Genomic DNA, 19,676 nt, shown 5'->3' with positions numbered 1-19,676 from the left:
CAGCCAAAAGTTTTACCATAACCAGGCTCCCTGCATCATGTTCCCACATGTTTTATGCATCCATTAGCCCTCTGTGTCTGTACTGATACACACTTAACATTATGGCTGGTCCATACAATCAGGGCAACTGTTACCACCCACCTTTCGTGTCTACCTCTTTCCTCATAGACTGTAAGCTTGCGAGCAGGGCCCTCATTCCTCTTGGTATTTGTTTTCATCTATGTGATCATTGTTATGCTGTAATGTCTATTGTCTGTACAAATCCCCTCTGACATGTAAAGTGCTGCGGAATATGTCGGCGCTATAGAAAATATATATATACATATATATATATATATATATATATATACACACAGTGGGGCAAAAAAGTATTTAGTCAGTCAGCAATAGTGCAAGTTCCACCACTCAAAAAGATGAGAGGCGTCTGTAATTTACATCATAGGTAGACCTCAACTATGGGAGACAAACTGAGAAAAAAAAAATCCAGAAAATCACATTGTCTGTTTTTTTTTTCCATTTTATTTGCATATTATGGTGGAAAATAAGTATTTGGTCAGAAACAAGCAAACAAGATTTCTGGCTCTCACAGACCTGTAACTTCTTCTTTAAGAGTCTCCTCTTTCCTCCACTCATTACCTGTAGTAATGGCACCTGTTTAAACTTATCAGTATAAAAAGACACCTGTGCACACCCTCAAACAGTCTGACTCCAAACTCCACTATGGTGAAGACCAAAGAGCTGTCAAAGGACACCAGAAACAAAATTGTAGCCCTGCACCAGGCTGGGAAGACTGAATCTGCAATAGCCAACCAGCTTGGAGTGAAGAAATCAACTGTGGGAGCAATAATTAGAAAATGGAAGACATACAAGACCACTGATAATCTCCCTCGATCTGGTGCTCCACGCAAAATCCCACCCCGTGGGGTCAGAATGATCACAAGAACGGTGAGCAAAAATCCCAGAACCACGCGGGGGGACCTAGTGAATGAACTGCAGAGAGCTGGGACCAATGTAACAAGGCCTACCATAAGTAACACACTACGCCACCATGGACTCAGATCCTGCAGTGCCAGACGTGTCCCACTGCTTAAGCCTGTACATGTCCGGGCCCGTCTGAAGTTTGCTAGAGAGCATTTGGATGATCCAGAGGAGTTTTGGGAGAATGTCCTATGGTCTGATGAAACCAAACTGGAACTGTTTGGTAGAAACACAACTTGTCGTGTTTGGAGGAAAAAGAATACTGAGTTGCATCCATCAAACACCATATCTACTGTAAAGCATGGTGGTGGAAACATCATGCTTTGGGGCTGTTTCTCTGCAAAGGGGCCAGGACAACTGATCCGGGTACATGAAAGAATGAATGGGGCCATGTATCGTGAGATTTTGAGTGCAAACCTCCTTCCATCAGCAAGGGCATTGAAGATGAAATGTGGCTGGGTCTTTCAACATGACAATGATCCAAAGCACACCGCCAGGGCAACGAAGGAGTGGCTTCGTAAGAAGCATTTCAAGGTCCTGGAGTGGCCTAGCCAGTCTCCAGATCTCAACCCTGTAGAAAACCTTTGGAGGGAGTTGAAAGTCCGTGTTGCCAAGCGAAAAGCCAAAAACATCACTGCTCTAGAGGAGATCTGCATGGAGGAATGGGCCAACATACCAACAACAGTGTGTGGCAACCTTGTGAAGACTTACAGAAAATGTTTGACCTCTGTCATTGCCAACAAAGGATATATCACAAAGTATTGAGATGAAATTTTGTTTCTGACCAAATACTTATTTTCCACCATAATATGCAAATAAAATGAAAAAAAAACAGACAATGTGATTTTCTGGATTTTTTTTTCTCAGTTTGTCTCCCATAGTTGAGGTCTACCTATGATGTAAATTACAGACGCCTCTCATCTTTTTAAGTGGTGGAACTTGCACTATTGCTGACTGACTAAATACTTTTTTGCCCCACTATATATATATATATACACACATATATATACACACCGTATATACTCGAATATAAGTCGAGATTTTCAGCCCAAAAAAATTGGGCTGAAAGTCCCCCTCTCTATCTTACATTCGAGTCATATACAAAGGGGGTCGGAGGGGGCGGACATGTCAGGTCATACTTAGCCGTCCTGACGCTGTGTCTTGAGCCCCCAGCTTCTCCCCGTGCTCTCTCTTCCTGCCTTCAGCGGTCACGTGGTGCCGCTCATTAAAACTCATGAATATGCGCATATTCATGAGTTTTAATGATCGGTACCACATGACCGCTGAAGGCAGGAAGAGAGAGCGCGGAGAAGCTGGGGGCTCAAGACACAGCGTCAGGACGGGCAAGTATAGCGATACTCACCTGTCCTGCGTCCATGGCTGCTTGCTGCTGTCTGTCATCGGTCAGTGACTTCAGACAGCAGAGGGCGCGGTGACGTGGTTAGTGCGCGCCGCGCCCCCTGCAGTCTGAACGTCACTGACCGATGACGTGGCAGATAGCGGTGAGCAGCCATGGACACAGGACAGGTGAGAATCTGACACCCAGCGACGGAGAGGTGAGTATGTCATTTTTTTATTTTTACATGCAGCTGCAGCATGGGGGCAGCATATGGGGGAACAATCTATGGAGCTTCTTGTGGGGGCAGCATATGGGGGAACAATCTATGGAGCTTCTTGTGAGGGCAGCATATGGGGGAACAATCTATGGAGCTTCTTGTGAGGGCAGCATATGGGGGAACAATCTATGGAGCTTCTTGTGGGGGCAGCATATGGGGGAATAATCTATGGAGCTTCTTGTGGGGGCAGCATATGGGGGAATAATCTATGGAGTTTCTTCTGAGGACACCATATGGGGGAATAATCTATGGAGCATTTGCCACCCTAGACTTATACGCGAGTCAATAAGTTCTCCCAGCTTTTTGTGGCAAAATTAGGGGGGGGTCGACTTATACTCGGATCGACTTATACTCGAGTATATACGGTATATATATATATCTCGAACACTATGACTTATCTCAGCTAAGACAGAGCCTAGATCCTCAGGCTACATTCACACCATGGGCGTAGCCAGGATCAAACCTGGGGGGGGGGCAGAACCTCATACCACACACCTCAGCTGCTGCAGAACCTCATACTGCACACCCCTACACTTGAAAATAAAGCCTGCACCTTAAGAAGATGTGGTGATGAATGCAGTTTAATTATTCCAACTATCAATTGATGTTGATGTGTTACTGAAGACGAGCAATGCCTGTCCTGGGCGTCCTCTTGGGCCGCTATGAGGTGTACGTGACTGGTGCAAAAAAAAAAAAAAAAAAAGAGTGTAAGGCTACCGTTACACTAAGCGATGCACCAGCGATCCAAACAACGATATGGATCGCTGGTGCATCGCTAAGTGGTCGTTAGTGAGCTGCCACACAGGCAGATCTCACCAGCGACATAGCTGCGGTCGGGGGTCGCTACTTACCTGTCAGACGCGGTGATCTTGACGTCCTGCCACCCGCGTTGCTCGTCGGCGCCACAGGAAGCGGCCGTCGAGAAATGGTCCAGGACGTTCTCGCGCGATCGGCGATAGCCAGCGGGTGACCCGGTCGGAGGTAAGTATCACATGTAGCGATATCGCTAGCAATATCGCTGCTACATCACAAAACCAGTGACGTTACAGCGATATCGCTATGTGTAACAGGCCCTTAAGTCTGTGTGCTACCCGGCTTTGATTCTTTTTGGTACAGATAAGACATGGATAGACATATGGATAAATGGATACAGTAGATTTCTAATCTGCTTTTGCTATTGAAAACATTATCTATGAGCTCAAAAACCTTTCAGGTGATGCGTTTTTTTAAAAAGCTGATCTGCTTTTGCAGCTGAAAAACGTATCCTCAAAAAACGCAGCAAAAACGCTGTGTGAGAATGTAGCCTTAGACAAGGAATAGAACAGCCATTTATAGGACATTTCATAACTTGCCAAAATTCCTATGAAAAAATATTCAGCACATTCTGCATTGAACTACTGTACCCAATTTATTATATATTTTAGGAGTTGGAGTCGGTCCATTTTATACCAACACCGACTGCACCAAAATGAGTACTGACTCCGACGCCATGACTCCGACTTCACAGCCCTGCAGTTGCCGCCAGTGAAGGGAAACATTACTAGGTATTTACCTCTGGCGGCCGTACGCTGCCTTATAGACCTAATACTTCCAAGAGCTGAACGTTTGCTGCAATTTATCCAGTATAGACAATCCTCAATGAAGAACGCTGCCTGGACGGCAGACTGCGACATTTTACATGCACAGATAAGTAGAACCACGTTCCTGTTCGCTCGCGGCAAGCAGGTCTTGAAAATAGTTAGTTAGGAATAGTCGTACATATTAGAAAGTTGAAGCACTTTTCATTATACGGTGCTGTAAACTCCTATAACTCAGATCTAGCGGTGGCCCTCCCCACCATTACTAGTATCCCTCCCCCTGTAGCTCGGCGTTGGCTCCCTCTTCTCCTCCGGAGATTTGGAGTGACTGTGCAATGTTAACATTTCATTATCAACGTGTGAGAAAATGTACGAGCTGCCACTGGATATGAGGGGCCGGGGCAAGCACTGACAGATGACGGCTGGATGGGACACCAGAGGAATGAGCAGCTACCCAGTATGGGGCAGCAATGCAGCACTGAGGATTTACAGACTCTGCAGTTGTAAAAATTACCATGAGACGCAATTGTGCGATATAGGGGATTAATATAGAGGTTATCCGGCCATTTAAAACTGATGTCCTATCAATAACATTAGAGTGTATGTGGCAGTAGAGCTATTGTTGCCTATAATCATTTCCATTGCACAATATTTTGCAGCTTTGGCTGGATTATCAGATGCCGGATTAAAAAAAAAACAAAAAAAAAAACAAAAACAAAAAAAAAACACTATATCACCGGCAGTAAGAAAAGAAGAGATTACCCCCATAACAAAGAGGTGGGACCCCTCAGTTATCAGTCAGGAAGAATCTCATCGTCCTGTCACATGTAGTGGTCACATTTCCAATTATCGGGGCAGAAGCAGATTTGGCATTCAGGAGATGAGAAAGTCGAGTGACAACTGCTCTGTGAGAAGGGATGGGAACCACCAAAATTGTCACCCAATTCTCTCAGAGCCGTTGGCACAAAATTACCACCCATGGAGGAATGGGCCCAACCATAGCTGAGCTAATATCAGAAATAAAGTGTTGCATCTTGCGGGAGGGGGGGGGGGGGACAGCCAGTATATGTAAATGTGGTGGGGGGCTGTCAGTGAGACTTCCAGGATTGTGAACACTTAGTGAAGGTGCTGAGAGATATACGGCATCTACCAACCCCCCATTGTAAAGCCCTGATCCCTTTTGCAATCAAAGCCCCTGGAACAGGAAGGAGATCTACAAGCCTGGCCATGAAATCTGATCTTTGTGACACCAAACGGGAAGCACGCCCACGGCTGTGCCACCGGGAGACCCCATAAAGCTATCACTCTGGAGAACTTTTCTAATCTTTTTATGGCCTTGGCTTGAGGAACGTGGGTCTTACTGTTCCGGCCTGTGAGCGTTGATGTGTGACAGCCGCCCAGGGCTTGGGAGACATCACCAATAGGATTGGGCTACAGTGAATTCTGCCACTTACAATATCTCTTCTGAAGTCCGACAATGTGACCAAAGTTACCATGTGGCACCACTCTTTGGCCCCCCTAGAGCACAAGGACCTACCTGTACATCTGTGCTGGGATCCCCATATATAAACCTGGCTAAAGAGCAGAGTCTGCACCACACGGCACGTGCCAAAAAACATAAAAGGGACAGATGAAAAAAAACAAAAAAAAAAACACCGAAGAGCCAAAAGGCCATAAAAATGAAAAATGACGGCGGTGGAAAGATGGTTATTATTATTATTATTATTTATTGTTATAGCGCCATTTATTCCATGGCGCTTTACATGTGAGGAGGGGTATACATAAAAACAAGTACAATAATCTTAAACAATACAAGTCATAACTGGTACAGGAGGAGAGAGGACCCTGCCCGCGAGGGCTCACAATCTTCAAGGGATGGGTGATAATACAGTAGGCGAGGGTAGAGCTGGTCGTGCAGCGGTTTGGTCGATCGGTGGTTACTGCAGGTTATAGGCTTGTCAGCCTCGCAATGTAGCACCCTTTAGACCCAGTAGCCCCTTGCCACAGTCATATGGTGCACGCCAAGGGTCAGTCCTATGTACCGCATCCATGGGCTTATGGGATAGGATAACACATTGTGTGATAGGATCCTACTACCTGAAATGTGTGACCTGGGTCATGCACTAACCTGTATATCATGGCGGCCTGGCTGAAGAGTAAATGTAATATTGTTCATAAAAATGCGCCTCGCCAACAGACCTGACGACTGATGCGTATTGGATAATATACAGACAACTAGATTAGGCATATTGATCATCAACATGCCCAATCCTTATTCTCATGTGGAATAGTGCCTGGTGGCGCACTTCCCTTGCTCCGTTTGGAGCACATCCATGACATGCTAGCTGACAGTCAGGAGGAACAGCGGTCAGGATATTCAGCCACCTCTAGGATATGGGCAGCTTTATATACCCAGATGGTGTCCTAAACAATCCGATGTGAATATATCAGCGTAGCTCAGGCTACAAGACTTGTATGCATGATGTGACTCGGCACATGTTCCATGTTATTATTCTTGCCAGAAACCCTACAGACACCATAATAAGTGAAGCGGATATCATTTGAATGCACTGCACGACGGATCTAGCACAGCTTTCGTCATGAACTGGAACCAAGGTGATCTTAGCTTTAGCCCACCTGTTCGCTCATCGACAATCCACGCAGAATACGGAGGTAGATATTTAATATATTCATATCCAGGAAAGCAAAGTTACTTACGACTGGCAGGCAAAGGACATGCCAAAGATGGGTATGCAGCGGAAGACGCCCTCGAAGCGGACGTAACTGACCTCCTTTGTCCACTCACCACCAAACAGCCCATGCTTGAAAGAGGAGAGCACAATCTGTTCGCAGAGAGATAAGAGATAAGACTGCGGAGTGACAACAGAATAATGCACTCCCATCCCATACTGTAAACGTCAGATAACTGACTGCACTAGTGGGGAGCACGGATATTTAAAATACAGACCCATACGTCAGAAAGAGCGGAGCTAAGACTTCCTGACACACAGAACTAGATTGCTATGTACTGTGGCAGTCATCCAGCTGAAAAAAGACAACAGAAAGCAGTCCTTTCCAGCTACATACCAAGCGTAAAACACACCATAGCAATGATGCCTGTAACACTGCGATGGGATCTGCAGCTGAACTGTTTGCTTCTCTCCTGTCTTTCCCAGTAGTGTTGGCTGACCAGTAACCATAGGTGAATGGAAACATCTGTCATACCAGCATCAGATTCGTTATAAACACTGATCTTCTATATTTAGTCTCAAATATTTGTCCTGATATTGAAAGATGTAGGCTAAACTAAACTTTGGACCCATTCCTCATCATAACAACCTCAGACATTGATTTTATTTGCACCCGTTATGTTTTCCAATAGCGTTTCTTGGCAGTGTCAGGGGCTCATTAGTATCAACCCTGGGGCTCAGCACATCAGTCACCATGGCGGTATAGATAAGACTAACGCTGATGGTAAGTAGACTTCTGCCAAATAATACGCATATGAAACTTCTCCAGTCACTGCTAAAGCGGGAGTCAAAGATTAACAACTCCTCAGCACATCAGCTGCCATATATGTGTATGTTGGTAGAGAGGGACCAGTATTATAGTAGTTATATTCTTACATATAGGTGCAGTATTATGGTAGTCCTATTCTTGAATATATAAGGCAGTATTATAGTAAATATAGTCTTGCACATAGTGGGCAGTATTATAGTACCGTATATACTCGTGTATAAGCCGAGTTTTTCAGCACTTTTTTTGTGCTAAAACCACCCCCTTCGGCTTATACACAAGTTCATTGTGCCAGAGGGCCAGCGCCGGTGGCTGTGCCTACAGGCTGTGCTGCTGCTTAATAGAAATGAATATTCATTTCTCTTATAGCGTGCACAGTGACAGAAGCAGCTGCAGGCTTTCAGAAGACATCATACTCACCCTCCAGCGTGCCCTGCATCTCGTTGATCATGGCGCCCTCGCAGCATCTCATTGGTTACGGCTTCCGGCAGCACTTCCTGCGCTGAGCAATCACGTGACACTGCTCATTAAGGTAATGAATATTCACTCCATGCCAATGGGAGTGGAGACGCGTGCATATTCATTACCTTAATGAGCGGTGCCACGTGATCGCTCAGCACAGGAAGAGCTGCAGGAAGCCGGCTCGAGGTGCTGCAAGGGTATGCAGGATTTTTTTTCTTTTTTTTTGTAATAGGAAGCATGTATACGAGGACGGGAGGGGGGAGCCACGCATACACAAACAACGACGGGGGGAGCCACAGATACCAGAACAGCGACGGGGGAGAGCCACGCATACCAGGACAGCGACGGGGGAGAGCCACAGATACCAGAACAGAGACGGGGGAGAGCCACACATACCAGGACAGCGACGGGGGAGCCACAGATACCAGAACAGAGATGGGGGAGAGCCACGCATACCAGGACAGCGACGGGGGAGAGCCACGCGTATCACATACCAGGACAGGGATGAGGGGGACAATGTATACCCGGCTTATACTCGAGTCAATAAGCTTACACAGTTTTCCATGGCAAAATTAAGTGCCTCGGCTTATACTCGAGTATATACAGTAGTTAAATTCTTTTACATAGGAGCAGTATTATAGCAGTTATATTCTTGCACACAGGAGGCAGTATTATAGTAGTTATATTCTTGTACATAGGAGTAGTATTGTAGTAGTTATAGGGGGCATCATGGTGGCTCAGTGGTTAGCACTGCAGCGCTGGAGTCCTGGAGTCCACCAAGGACAACATCTGCAAGGAGTTTGCATGTTCTTGTCGTGTTTGCGTGGGTTTCCTCCCACACTCCAAAGACATACTGATAGGGAATTTATATTGTGAGCCCCATCGGAGACAGCGATGATGTGTGCAAAAACTGTAAAGCGCTGCAGAATATGCTAGCGCTATATAAATAGATTATTCTTGTACATAGGGGAAGTATTATAGTAGTTATATTCTTGTAATATGGTAGTCCTATTCTTGTACATGGGAGCAGTATTATAGTAGTTTTTTTTTCTTAAAAACAATACTTTTGCATTGTTCAGCAGGGTCGAGTAATACATACCACAAACATGAAAATTGTGTAAAACATAAGCGCCATAGCGCTAAAAGACTGGATGGAAGCCATCATGTTGCGTTGCAGGCTGAGTGGAAGGACGATGCACAGTGAAACCGCAACCAAAAGGAATATGCGAAAACTTTCTGTTGCCTGCACAAACAGAAAGAAAGCAGAGACAGAGAGAAAATTAATAGCCTAATGTTAAATTTTAGAATATGGCTTGTGCCCGCCACATATCACTTTAAGAAATGACAAGTCTCAGATGGTGAAAAACAGCAAGAATTCATACCACCGAGTCACAGCCCTGGTGGATGTCCTAGTGAAAAAAATCGCTCGGGACCGTGCAGCGATGCTGTGCTCTCTATTTATCTAATACACTCAATATGGTCCTGGGCATTACTAAACTGATACAATCCAATTTACCTGCAGTCCAAGCAACCGGGCGAAGAAGGTGGACCCGAGGTCGCCGATCACGACATAGAACGCGATGCAGGTCCCTAACATGAGTCCAATCATACTGTGAAAAAGAATGGACATTGAGGCGAGACCTGGACATGAGCAATTTCACTTAAGTATATGGTCAATGGCTAAGATATTCTTATTAGGAAATTCTGGGCTAATATACGCAGCGTCCTGTTCAGGATCATCATTTTGTGCCTCATCACTGGCGAATCTGCCAGGTACGTGCATTGTAAAGCAAGACCATTGAGTGTTATAGGCTCTCTGTAATACCCCAGTTCCCCTCTGGGGGAGCTGTGGGGAAACTGAACACTTGCTAACAGGTTCCGCTGCTGATTGTTAGAGAATTTTCACAAAGCAACTGTGCAACTCATAGAAAGTAACATGTCGTCTCTGCTCACCTGGTCTCCACCAGCATCTTCCCTGCTTTTCCATAGGCGTGAAATGCTGCAGAAAATAGAAGAGAATTATAACCTTACAGAACAGCAAGGGGCATATATCAATAACATGGGTTTTAGAGAGGAGTAGTAAGATTCACAGTAACATTGGTTTGCATCGTCACTTCATGGTAGGGCAGAAATTATCAGCCGGAATCCTTCGATTACTAGACCCTAGAGACATCATGGGGTCCTTTTAAATACAAGAGCCAGATACCGGCACTCGAGTGTTGTACTGGAAATGGTCTAGCTACCCCGGAATAATGAAGTGGCTGCCAGCGCCAGATGAGTGGCCTAAGAATGTTTTTGCTCATCTCTAGCCACCCCAATACAAGTTGAATTGCCACCCATATTTTTGACGATTAGATCAGTTGTGCGCCAATATTGTTTGATTAATCAGGGCCATGAAATACGGGAATGTTCAAAAAGTATTCATCATTTAGTTGTTAAGGTTCATTTATGCAAGATTGGAAAATCCCCTCCTTACAATGAGACATTTGGCAGAACAGGATACATTTTGGTCCCGGTTTTATTGTAGGAGCAGGAATCATGTGCAGAGGTGACAGAGGAGAAGAAAATCTCAGGACGGTCTGTACTAAGGGAGGCAAATGTCAGTCTGAGTACAGAGACCCATCTATACTGGGCTGTGTTTAGACTCGATGGTCTAATGCGGTGGAGTAGTGATGGTCATAGCTTGTGGTGGCTCTTACCGAGACCTGCGTAGGTCCGCCGCTTGCTCATACTGGCCGTCTTTACAAGGAACATGCAGGACTGATGGGTCATCCAGCAGCACAGCATGAGGAGCAAGGTGCCCAGCACAAAGCCGCACTGCAAGAAAAGACATGGGGGCGTCAGGGTCATCACAGGGCACGCCAATCATTGCCTGACTATCAGCTAATCATAGCAGATCCCACAGTGGTGCACCTGGGAGATCATGTCCATTTCTCATCAGGACAAGTCTTCAAGATCACTTATTAGGTCATTCATCCCCAACATATGACTCTCTAGCAAGACTACAACTCCCAGGATGACAAAGGTTGGGTACCACTGTATTACATGCTCTATAGAAAATAAACAGAGGGGTGCAATCTTGAAACTCACAAATTGAAATCTTTCAACATGTGGTCATGTCTTAATGGTTATTGGTGTATTACCCTTTCAGGAAGAGTTGATATATTGGTAGGATTTGCCAAGACTTTATTCCAGGGGATACGACCTCTGATCCTAAGAAATAAGAGATCTCAGCGCTTCTCCTCATATTGTTACTGGGCGCCTCTGCTCTTTTTAAAGAATGAATTGGCTGTAGTTATCTGCAGAGCCAGGAGAGGCGCCACTGTGCAAAGAAAATGGTAAAAAGGCAACAACTCGGTGCCCTCACTATGCTTTGGATTCCAGAGGTAACCCTGGTGCTGTTCAGAGCTGCGCATTTCTGCTTTGGAAGTGAGGACAATGACAGTAGGACCCCACGTACCTGCATGATCAGGTGGTAACAAGCACGTGTCCTGTTCATTCAAACTATATACTGGTATCATCATCTGTAGAAAGTGGCTGGCTTTGGACAGCACCAAACAACCCCTTTAAGTGATGACCTACCCTAGCGATATGCCACCACTTACTAAGATGTAAACTGCCCTTTAAGGGTCGGTATATGCTTTGGGTTGGACACTGTGTACATCTGCAGCGTCCAAATGTTACAGCACAGTGGATGGGATTTCAAGAAATCCCATGTCCACTATGCGGTCAGAGACCCCCCCCCGGAGAGACGGAAATGAGGCACGTCTTTGCAGACCGCAGCACGTCAATTTATCTTGCGGAGACACGAGTCACCCATACAATGTTTTGGACATGGTGATTCTGCACGGTTCAATAACACATGCGGAATCACCTGCGTTCAACAGCCGGCAGCGCTTTGGATGCAGCGGACATGTGCTGCGTCCAAAGCGCTCCCGTTTACTGACCGTGGGCACGTATCCTAAGAGCCAGATGGAGGATTGGTGGCCGCAACCACGGGGTGTCCCTTTTCTGATCTGAACGAGACTGCAAATTAAAAATTGCAGCCCCCTGATGAATCGGGATGGGCCCCGATCAAACTTTTAAAGACTTTTTGAGCAGGACAAGGTCACGGCAGCTTCTCCATCTCTGGAAGGAAACAAGTACTGTATGTTCCTATTCACTGACAGCAAGCAGATAACGGGAACACATTCTACGTAGAAACAACCCCAGGCCGCCCCGTCCGCTCACCTGCTTGAAGCAGAAGGGCATGGTCAGCACGCTCACTCCCACAATGCTGTTCACAATGTTCATGATCAGTCCCCACTTAGAAGCCGCCATATCCACTACCAAAAATATATCTAGATACAGCAATTATTAATAATACAGATTTAAAAAAAAAAAAAAAAAAAAAAAAAAAATTAGCTTTTCAGACCCCCAAAATAAAAAAAATTAAGAGCAAAACACACTCTGCAAAAAAAAAATAAAAAATATTGCACAACCGTATGGGGAGGAGGAGAGAGGTCCGAAATAGCAATATTGACCTAGTCAGCGCCGGGTAGAATTAGCAGAACCAGACTGGACAGCTTATTATTGGCTCAATAGCCACAAAGAGGCAAAAAGACAAAGACCCCACGAAAACGGACATGGCAGCAACGGGTTTTTAAAGAAATTAAATTTAAAGAGAATTATTGTTTTTTTCCTCACAAACGGAAGTCACTATTTGTAGGCAATGTAAAAAAAAATACCCAACAGGGGATAAAGAGCCAAACAGCACCGGAGTGGCAATTGGGTTTTTTTTTTTTATTATTTTTTCTTAAGTATGTTCAAAATTACAAAAATAAATTCTAACAAATAAAAATTTGCAATTTGATTATTAACTTTGGAAAATCCAAAAATAAATTAAAAAAAAAGTTGTTTTTAACTTCTAGGGGGCAGTTGGAATTCAAGAAAATAAAAAAATATATAATACGCAATGCAAAAATACCTCACAGAGGAGAAATGGTGAAAATTAGCTGAAAAATTAGGTTTTGTCACTAGAAAAAAAAAATTCTGTCTAAATAATAAGGAAAAAAATTGGGGATAAAAGGGGAACCCAAAAAAACCGTCTGGGGCAGAGAAAAAAAATGGGTTCAATTGAATTGCAATGAAATAATGGTCCAGAGTGCGGAGACCAGGAAACCACTCGGTCCAGGCTTCTCCCAGGCAGTGGTGGCTGCACAGGTCTGTTGCTGAGGTAGGAGGCGCCCCCTGGCGGCGGGGCAGCCCTGCTCGTAGTCACATGACCAGTCGGCAGATGACGTGTCCACGGTAAACACACACTGACGTGGCGCCAGGCGTGACGTGTGCGGGATGAGGTGCTGCTCCCCGACTCTACACCCGGAGACCCCAGTCCGTCCTCACATCACCATGCGGGGTCCCGTTATAACGCGGCCACTCTGGCGTCTGCTCGCTCCACTTCCGGGATTCCCTGCGCGCTGACTGTATCCAGGAAATGTATGACACTAACGAGCTGGAAACGCGGTGACAGAGCGCCATAAGGCTAGAGGAGAAAAAGGCGGCATCTGGCGTCTGGGAGGACACACGTCAGAAAGTGGGAGTGGAGCAGGTCAGCAGTGGTCGCCGCGGTGCGCTGCTGAAAGGGGCTGTAAATGCCCTGCTAGGGACTTATTGCAGTGCATGCTGGAAGTTGTAGTTTTGCAGCAACTGATGATAAAGCCTGAAAGTGGAGACAACCGCACCTCCAGTATCTGTCTGCAACAAAAGGGTTCATAAATTTTGCTGGGAGTTGTAGTTTCCTAAACTAATCAATGAGGGCGCTACAGGTACTATTGATACCACATGAATGCAACAGCTCCTCCTGTCACACATGTATTCATCTGACAATCTCTCCTGTCACAAATATCACCTGCCTGCCCGTCACACATACCCCTCCACCTGCCCGTCCCGTCACACGTATCCCTTCACCTGCCCGTCCCGTCACACGTATCCCTCCACCTGCCCGTCCCGTCACACGTATCCCTCCACCTGCCCGTCCCGTCACACGTATCCCTCCACCTGCCCGTCCCGTCACACGTATCCCTCCACCTGCCCTTCCCGTCACACGTATCCCTCCACCTGCCCGTCCCGTCACACGTATCTCTCCACCTGCCCGTCCCGTCACACGTATCTCTCCACCTGCCCGTCCCGTCACACGTACCCCTCCACCTGCCCTTCCCGTCACACGTATCCCTCCACCTGTCCGTCCCGTCACACGTATCTCTCCACCTGCCCGTCCCGTCACACGTATCCCTCCACCTGCCCTTCCCGTCACACGTATCCCTCCACCTGCCCTTCCCGTCACACGTATCTCTCCACCTGCCCGTCCCGTCACACGTATCTCCACCTGCCCGTCCCGTCACACGTATCCCTCCACCTGCCCGTCCCGTCACACGTATCCCTCCACCTGCCCGTCCCGTCACACGTATCCCTCCACCTGCCCGTCCCGTCACACGTATCCCTCCACCTGCCCGTCCCGTCACACCTATCCCTCCACCTGCCCGTCCCGTCACACGTATCTCTCAGACTCCACCTTCCCGTCCCATCACACGTATCCCTCCACCTGCCCGTCCCGTCACACGTATCCCTCCACCTGCCCGTCCCGTCACACGTACCCCTCCACCTGCCCGTCCCGTCACACGTATCTCTCCACCTGCCCGTCCCGTCACACGTACCCCTCCACCTGCCCGTCCCGTCACACGTACCCCTCCACCTGCCCTTCCCGTCACACGTGTCCCTCCACCTGCCCGTCCCGTCACACGTATCTCTCCACCTGCCCGTCCCGTCACACGTATCCCTCCACCTGCCCTTCCCGTCACACGTATCCCTCCACCTGCCCGTCCCGTCACACGTATCTCTCCACCTGCCCGTCCCGTCACACGTATCTCTCCACCTGCCCGTCCCGTCACACGTATCCCTCCACCTGCCCGTCCCGTCACACGTATCCCTCCACCTGCCCGTCCCGTCACACGTATCCCTCCACCTGCCCGTCCCGTCACACCTATCCCTCCACCTGCCCGTCCCGTCACACGTATCTCTCAGACTCCACCTTCCCGTCCCATCACACGTATCCCTCCACCTGCCCGTCCCGTCACACGTATCCCTCCACCTGCCCGTCCCGTCACACGTACCCCTCCACCTGCCCGTCCCGTCACACGTATCCCTCCACCTGCCCGTCCCGTCACACGTATCCCTCCACCTGCCCGTCCCGTCACACGTATCCCTCCACCTGCCCGTCCCGTCACACGTATCTTTCCACCTGCCCGTCCCGTCACACGTACCCCTCCACCTGCCCTTCCCGTCACACGTATCCCTCCACCTGCCCGTCCCGTCACACGTATCTCTCCACCTGCCCGTCCCGTCACACGTATCTCTCCACCTGCCCGTCCCGTCACACGTATCCCTCCACGTGCCCGTTCCGTCACACGTATCCCTCCGCCTGCCCGTCCCGTCACACGTATCCCTCCACCTGCCCGTCCCGTCACACGTATCCCTCCTCTTGTCGGTCCCGTCACACGTACCCCTCCACCTGCCCGTCCCGTCACACGTACCCCTCCACCTGCCCGTCCCGTCACACGTATCCCTCCTCCTGTCGGTCCCGTCACACGTATCCCTCCACCTGCCCGTCCCGTCATACGTATCCCTCCTCCTGTCGGTCCCGTCACACGTACACCTCCACCTGCCAGTCCCATCACACGTATCCCTTCACCTGCACCTCTCGCCGCACGTATCCCTCCACCTGCCCGTCCCATCACACATATCCCTCCACCTGCCCCTCCTGTCACACGTATCCCTCCACTTGCCCATCCTGTCACACGTATCCATTCACCTGCCTGTCTCATCACACGTAGTCCTTCACCTGCCCGTCCCATCACACGTATCCTTCTACCTGACCCTTCTGTCACATGTATCCCTCCACCTGCCCCTTCTGTCACACGCATTCCTCCACCTGCTCATCCCATCAGACTTATCCCTCCACCACACAGACCACATATTACCACCACTACCACCACATAGTGACCGAATAATACCACATACAGGGGACAAATACCGCCATACCATGACCAGACAACATATTAACACCACATAGTGACCGAAAAATACCACATAATAGGAACAAATACCGCCACACCATGACCAGATCACATATTGTGTTGCGCGCGCTCCCCTGCCCTTCATGTCACTGGCGCCACTGCCGCTCGTGTTATGCACACGCCTGCCCCTCGTGACGCTCACTCTTGCACTTCTTGTCGCACACGCCTGCCCTGGTGTCGCGCGTACCCTGCCCCTCCTGTCGTACTTGTGTCTCTCATCTCACCTGCCCTTCCCAATGGCTCTCTCGTGGCGCCTGCCACACCCGTCCGCCTGCTCGTGCCCCTCCCTTCAGACACGTATCTGTCCCCCTGCTCCTCCCGTCAGACACATATCCCTCCCCCTGCTCCTCCTGTCACATATGCCCCTTCTTTTACTCACATGCCCCTCCTGTCACACATGTGCCCTTCCGCTGCCCCTCCTGTCACACATCTATCCCTGTGGGATAAGAAGCTGCTAATCTGCCCTGGCCCTGCTTATTATTCCGAGGATCGGCCGGCTGACCCCGTCCATATTAGATCACATCACGTGAAAATGAACATTTGCTCGTGGTGATAAATGCCATAACGCCAAAGTGCAAATACTGGAGCTCAGGTAATCCCGCCAAGAGAAGTCTTAATTGGCCTCAATATTAGAAAGGTGCGGCCTCCAAAGAAAATGAGCCAGACGCCTGTCTTCTTTCTTGGCATCTGTCCTTTTGGCACTGGCACCAGTCTAGTTTCATACATGCACATAGGATACACCCAGTCCTCACTGTGTTTATATATTATATTAATATTTGCCTGGTATTTAATAACCTTAGTCCCACTCCTGGAGGGCATCAGTGGGGGTGTAAGGGTTATTGATGGGTATACTTGTGGCTTAGGGTGATGAAGGAGTTAATACAATTGGTCCAGGGAAAGAAAGCGATTCTATAATTCAATTGTGTTTAATATTAACGTATTCATATTATTTTATGGGTCAGAGCTTGGCTTTTCTGCTACAAAGCTCCAAACCCTCTGCACAATTCTTTTCAGTGATAACAAATGTATTCCTGCTGTCGCCACTAGAGGGAGCTCTCTGCATAGGAATTTATACTGTTCCTACTGAACTCAGTATTTCAGCTGCATACAGTGAGCTCCCTCTAGTGGCAGCAGGCAGAATGCCTATCCTTTAAATGAATGGCCAATATTTATCAGTGTATTTAGGCCCATTTTTTGCATAAACTGCTCCTAATAAAATTGTAAATGTGATAAATTTAAAGCCAGGAGCGTTTTTTTAATCAGCTGTATATTTTATTTTCTTGATTTTCAGACAGTTTCTGTATTCTCCAAATTTGCACCTTTTAAAAATAACACAAACTATTACAAATTGTCCTGCTAAATCTGCCCCAATTTGTTGTCCTCAAACAAACACCCACTGAGCAGTTAAGGACATAATCATGGGCAGGTATATCATATGTGGGACCTGCACAGGGGCCAATAGGTTAAGGGGCCCAATGCCACCTTCAAAGCGGTTTCCCACTATGCCAGTAGCACAATGTTTGCCCTCACAGTTGCGCGGCTGCTTCCTTCCCCTCTTGAATTTCCTGACTTCTTGCACAATAATGTGATCACAAAGTCTCCCCCTAGAGATCATCTATAATCTATGCAGAAAGTTGACAGTAAGTGTTCAATTTCCCTACAGTGCCACCTCAGGCGAAATTAAGTATTGCATATTGCCCATTTAATCAGTGGGTTTTCTATGTAATGCTGGAAAGGACAGTTCCTCCAGAGCGGGAGACGATCTTTTCAACCACTCTCCATTCTGGTCAAGAGATGAGGATCCCGACCATAGGACCCCTCTCCTTTACCTCAAAACTTTCCAATAAAGTCCATGGAATTTTATCCTGGAGGCTGGGACTTCTTAGAGACTTTGTCCGCTGTTAGGACTAGCGGAACGCACCAAATTATAAAATAATAGTAGGTGCGTTCGCAGCCCGGGGTCCACCGTGCAGAGGTGGTACACTGCTGCTAGGTAATGGCGGAAGAATTAAGCGGTGTGAAAACAGTCACACGTTTGTTACGTCACCCAATGTGAACAAAATCGAACTCTGTTAATTCACAGAGCCGCACGACCGCTGAATGTAGATGCCGGAGCCTGTTAAGCTCACTCAGCCCGGCCAAAAGAGCGCACAGTGTACGGCCACAGAACTCTACCCCATGGACACGGGGTTAGAGTCCCTCTAGGCCCACTGAACGCAAGGCGTCGCTGCCGCGAACGCCGCTATAGACGCTGGCTATGGAGTGTGAAGCACATGCACTGAGGCGTGCCGAGTCACTGGTGAGGACTAATGCCTGACTCAAACTCTGACCTACCTACGCCTAAGCCTGAACGCTAGCAGGCTAGACTGCGCAACACATGCGTACCAAGGGTAGGGGTTTCTTAATGAGTCATTCACCAGAGACATACATATGTGCATACATCACTCACTCCTCATAGTCTGAAAATACAGTCTATCTTTTATAGCCGCAAGCGTCCTGGACCTTCCTGGCTTCTCGGATGGGCGAATCCGAACACGTGCAGGACCTGAGCACGTGACCTTCGATCTCCAATGGGAGATCACTCCACGGGCATGCTCAGTGGCCTGACATGAGGACTTAGTCTCTGGAGAATCTCGTTGCCGAGCAGCATGCATTACCATAGCTGTGCCAGGGGTGGCAGCAGCAAGCAAACCCACGGAGCTGGTCTGGGCAGAACGCCGGGACCGTCGAGTTTGCTGAGCAACCTCCTCTGTGGCTGGAGAGGAATGGGAGACCGCCGGAAGCAAGGCTCGGGATTCTCGCTGTGCAGTGACAGAAATCCGACGCCTAACATTACCCCCCCTCCTAGGGCCCCCTCCTCTCTGAGCCTCACTCCGCTCAAATTCCGCAACGAGAAGAGGAGCATGGATGTTTTCCACCGGCTCCCAGGTCCGCGCCTCTGGACCATGACCCTTCCAATCCACCAAGTAAAATTTTTTGCCCCGCATCATCTTGCAACCCACGATGGCATTGACCTCAAACTCGTCTGATGACAGGTCTGATGTCCCGGCAGATGGCTCAGAAAACCAGGACATGTGCACCGGCTTAAGGAGAGACACATGAAACGTGTCCGAGATAGCCAAGTGTGGTGGAAGAGCCAGGCAGTAGACCACAGGGTTGATCTCCTCGAGGACCTTGAAAGGGCCAATGTAGCGCGGTGCAAACTTAGCGGATTCCACCCGCAGCCTGATGTTTCGAGCGGAGAGCCACACTAAGTCGCCAGGGGTGAAAGTCAGAGCTGGGCTCCGGCGAGTGTCAGCGGAGGACCTCATTCTCTCCTTGGAGGCCCGGATAGCATCCTGCGTGCGATCCCAAATGTCATGTGCCTCCACAGCCCAGTCTGCCACCCTAGAGTCGGTGGACGACACGGGCATGGG

The 19,676-nt window shown here is 48.3% G+C and overlaps 1 protein-coding gene across 9 annotated transcripts in view; it reads right to left on the bottom strand.

Annotated features, from left to right (window-relative positions):
* The window catches only part of SLC38A10 (solute carrier family 38 member 10), a 55,880-nt gene extending 42,120 nt beyond the window's left edge, over positions 1-13,760 (bottom strand). For 3 of the 9 annotated variants that reach the window (XM_073560602.1, XM_073560606.1, XM_073560605.1), the window contains exons 1-6: positions 12,380-13,673; positions 10,849-10,966; positions 10,103-10,148; positions 9,666-9,759; positions 9,249-9,392; positions 6,890-7,014 (exon numbers count right to left, since the gene is read on the bottom strand). In XM_073560602.1, coding sequence (XP_073416703.1) covers positions 6,890-7,014; positions 9,249-9,392; positions 9,666-9,759; positions 10,103-10,148; positions 10,849-10,966; positions 12,380-12,469 — 617 coding nt within the window. In that variant the 5' untranslated portion in view covers positions 12,470-13,673. Of the gene's footprint in view, positions 1-6,889; positions 7,015-9,248; positions 9,393-9,665; positions 9,760-10,102; positions 10,149-10,848; positions 10,967-12,379 lie in introns of all 9 variants that reach the window. The other 6 variants (XM_073560599.1, XM_073560600.1, XM_073560603.1 and 3 more) reach the window with 5 other exon arrangements.
* Positions 13,761-19,676: the final 5,916 nt, after the last annotated feature.

The sequence above is a fragment of the Dendrobates tinctorius genome, unplaced genomic scaffold (genome assembly GCF_039654945.1).
Source record: "Dendrobates tinctorius isolate UK_male_01 unplaced genomic scaffold, ASM3965494v1 ptg000014l, whole genome shotgun sequence".
In the NCBI taxonomy this organism is placed as follows: Eukaryota; Metazoa; Chordata; class Amphibia; order Anura; family Dendrobatidae; genus Dendrobates; species Dendrobates tinctorius.
The sequence above is the reverse complement of the archived record's forward strand: the minus strand, read 5'-3'. Positions and strand labels throughout refer to the sequence as shown.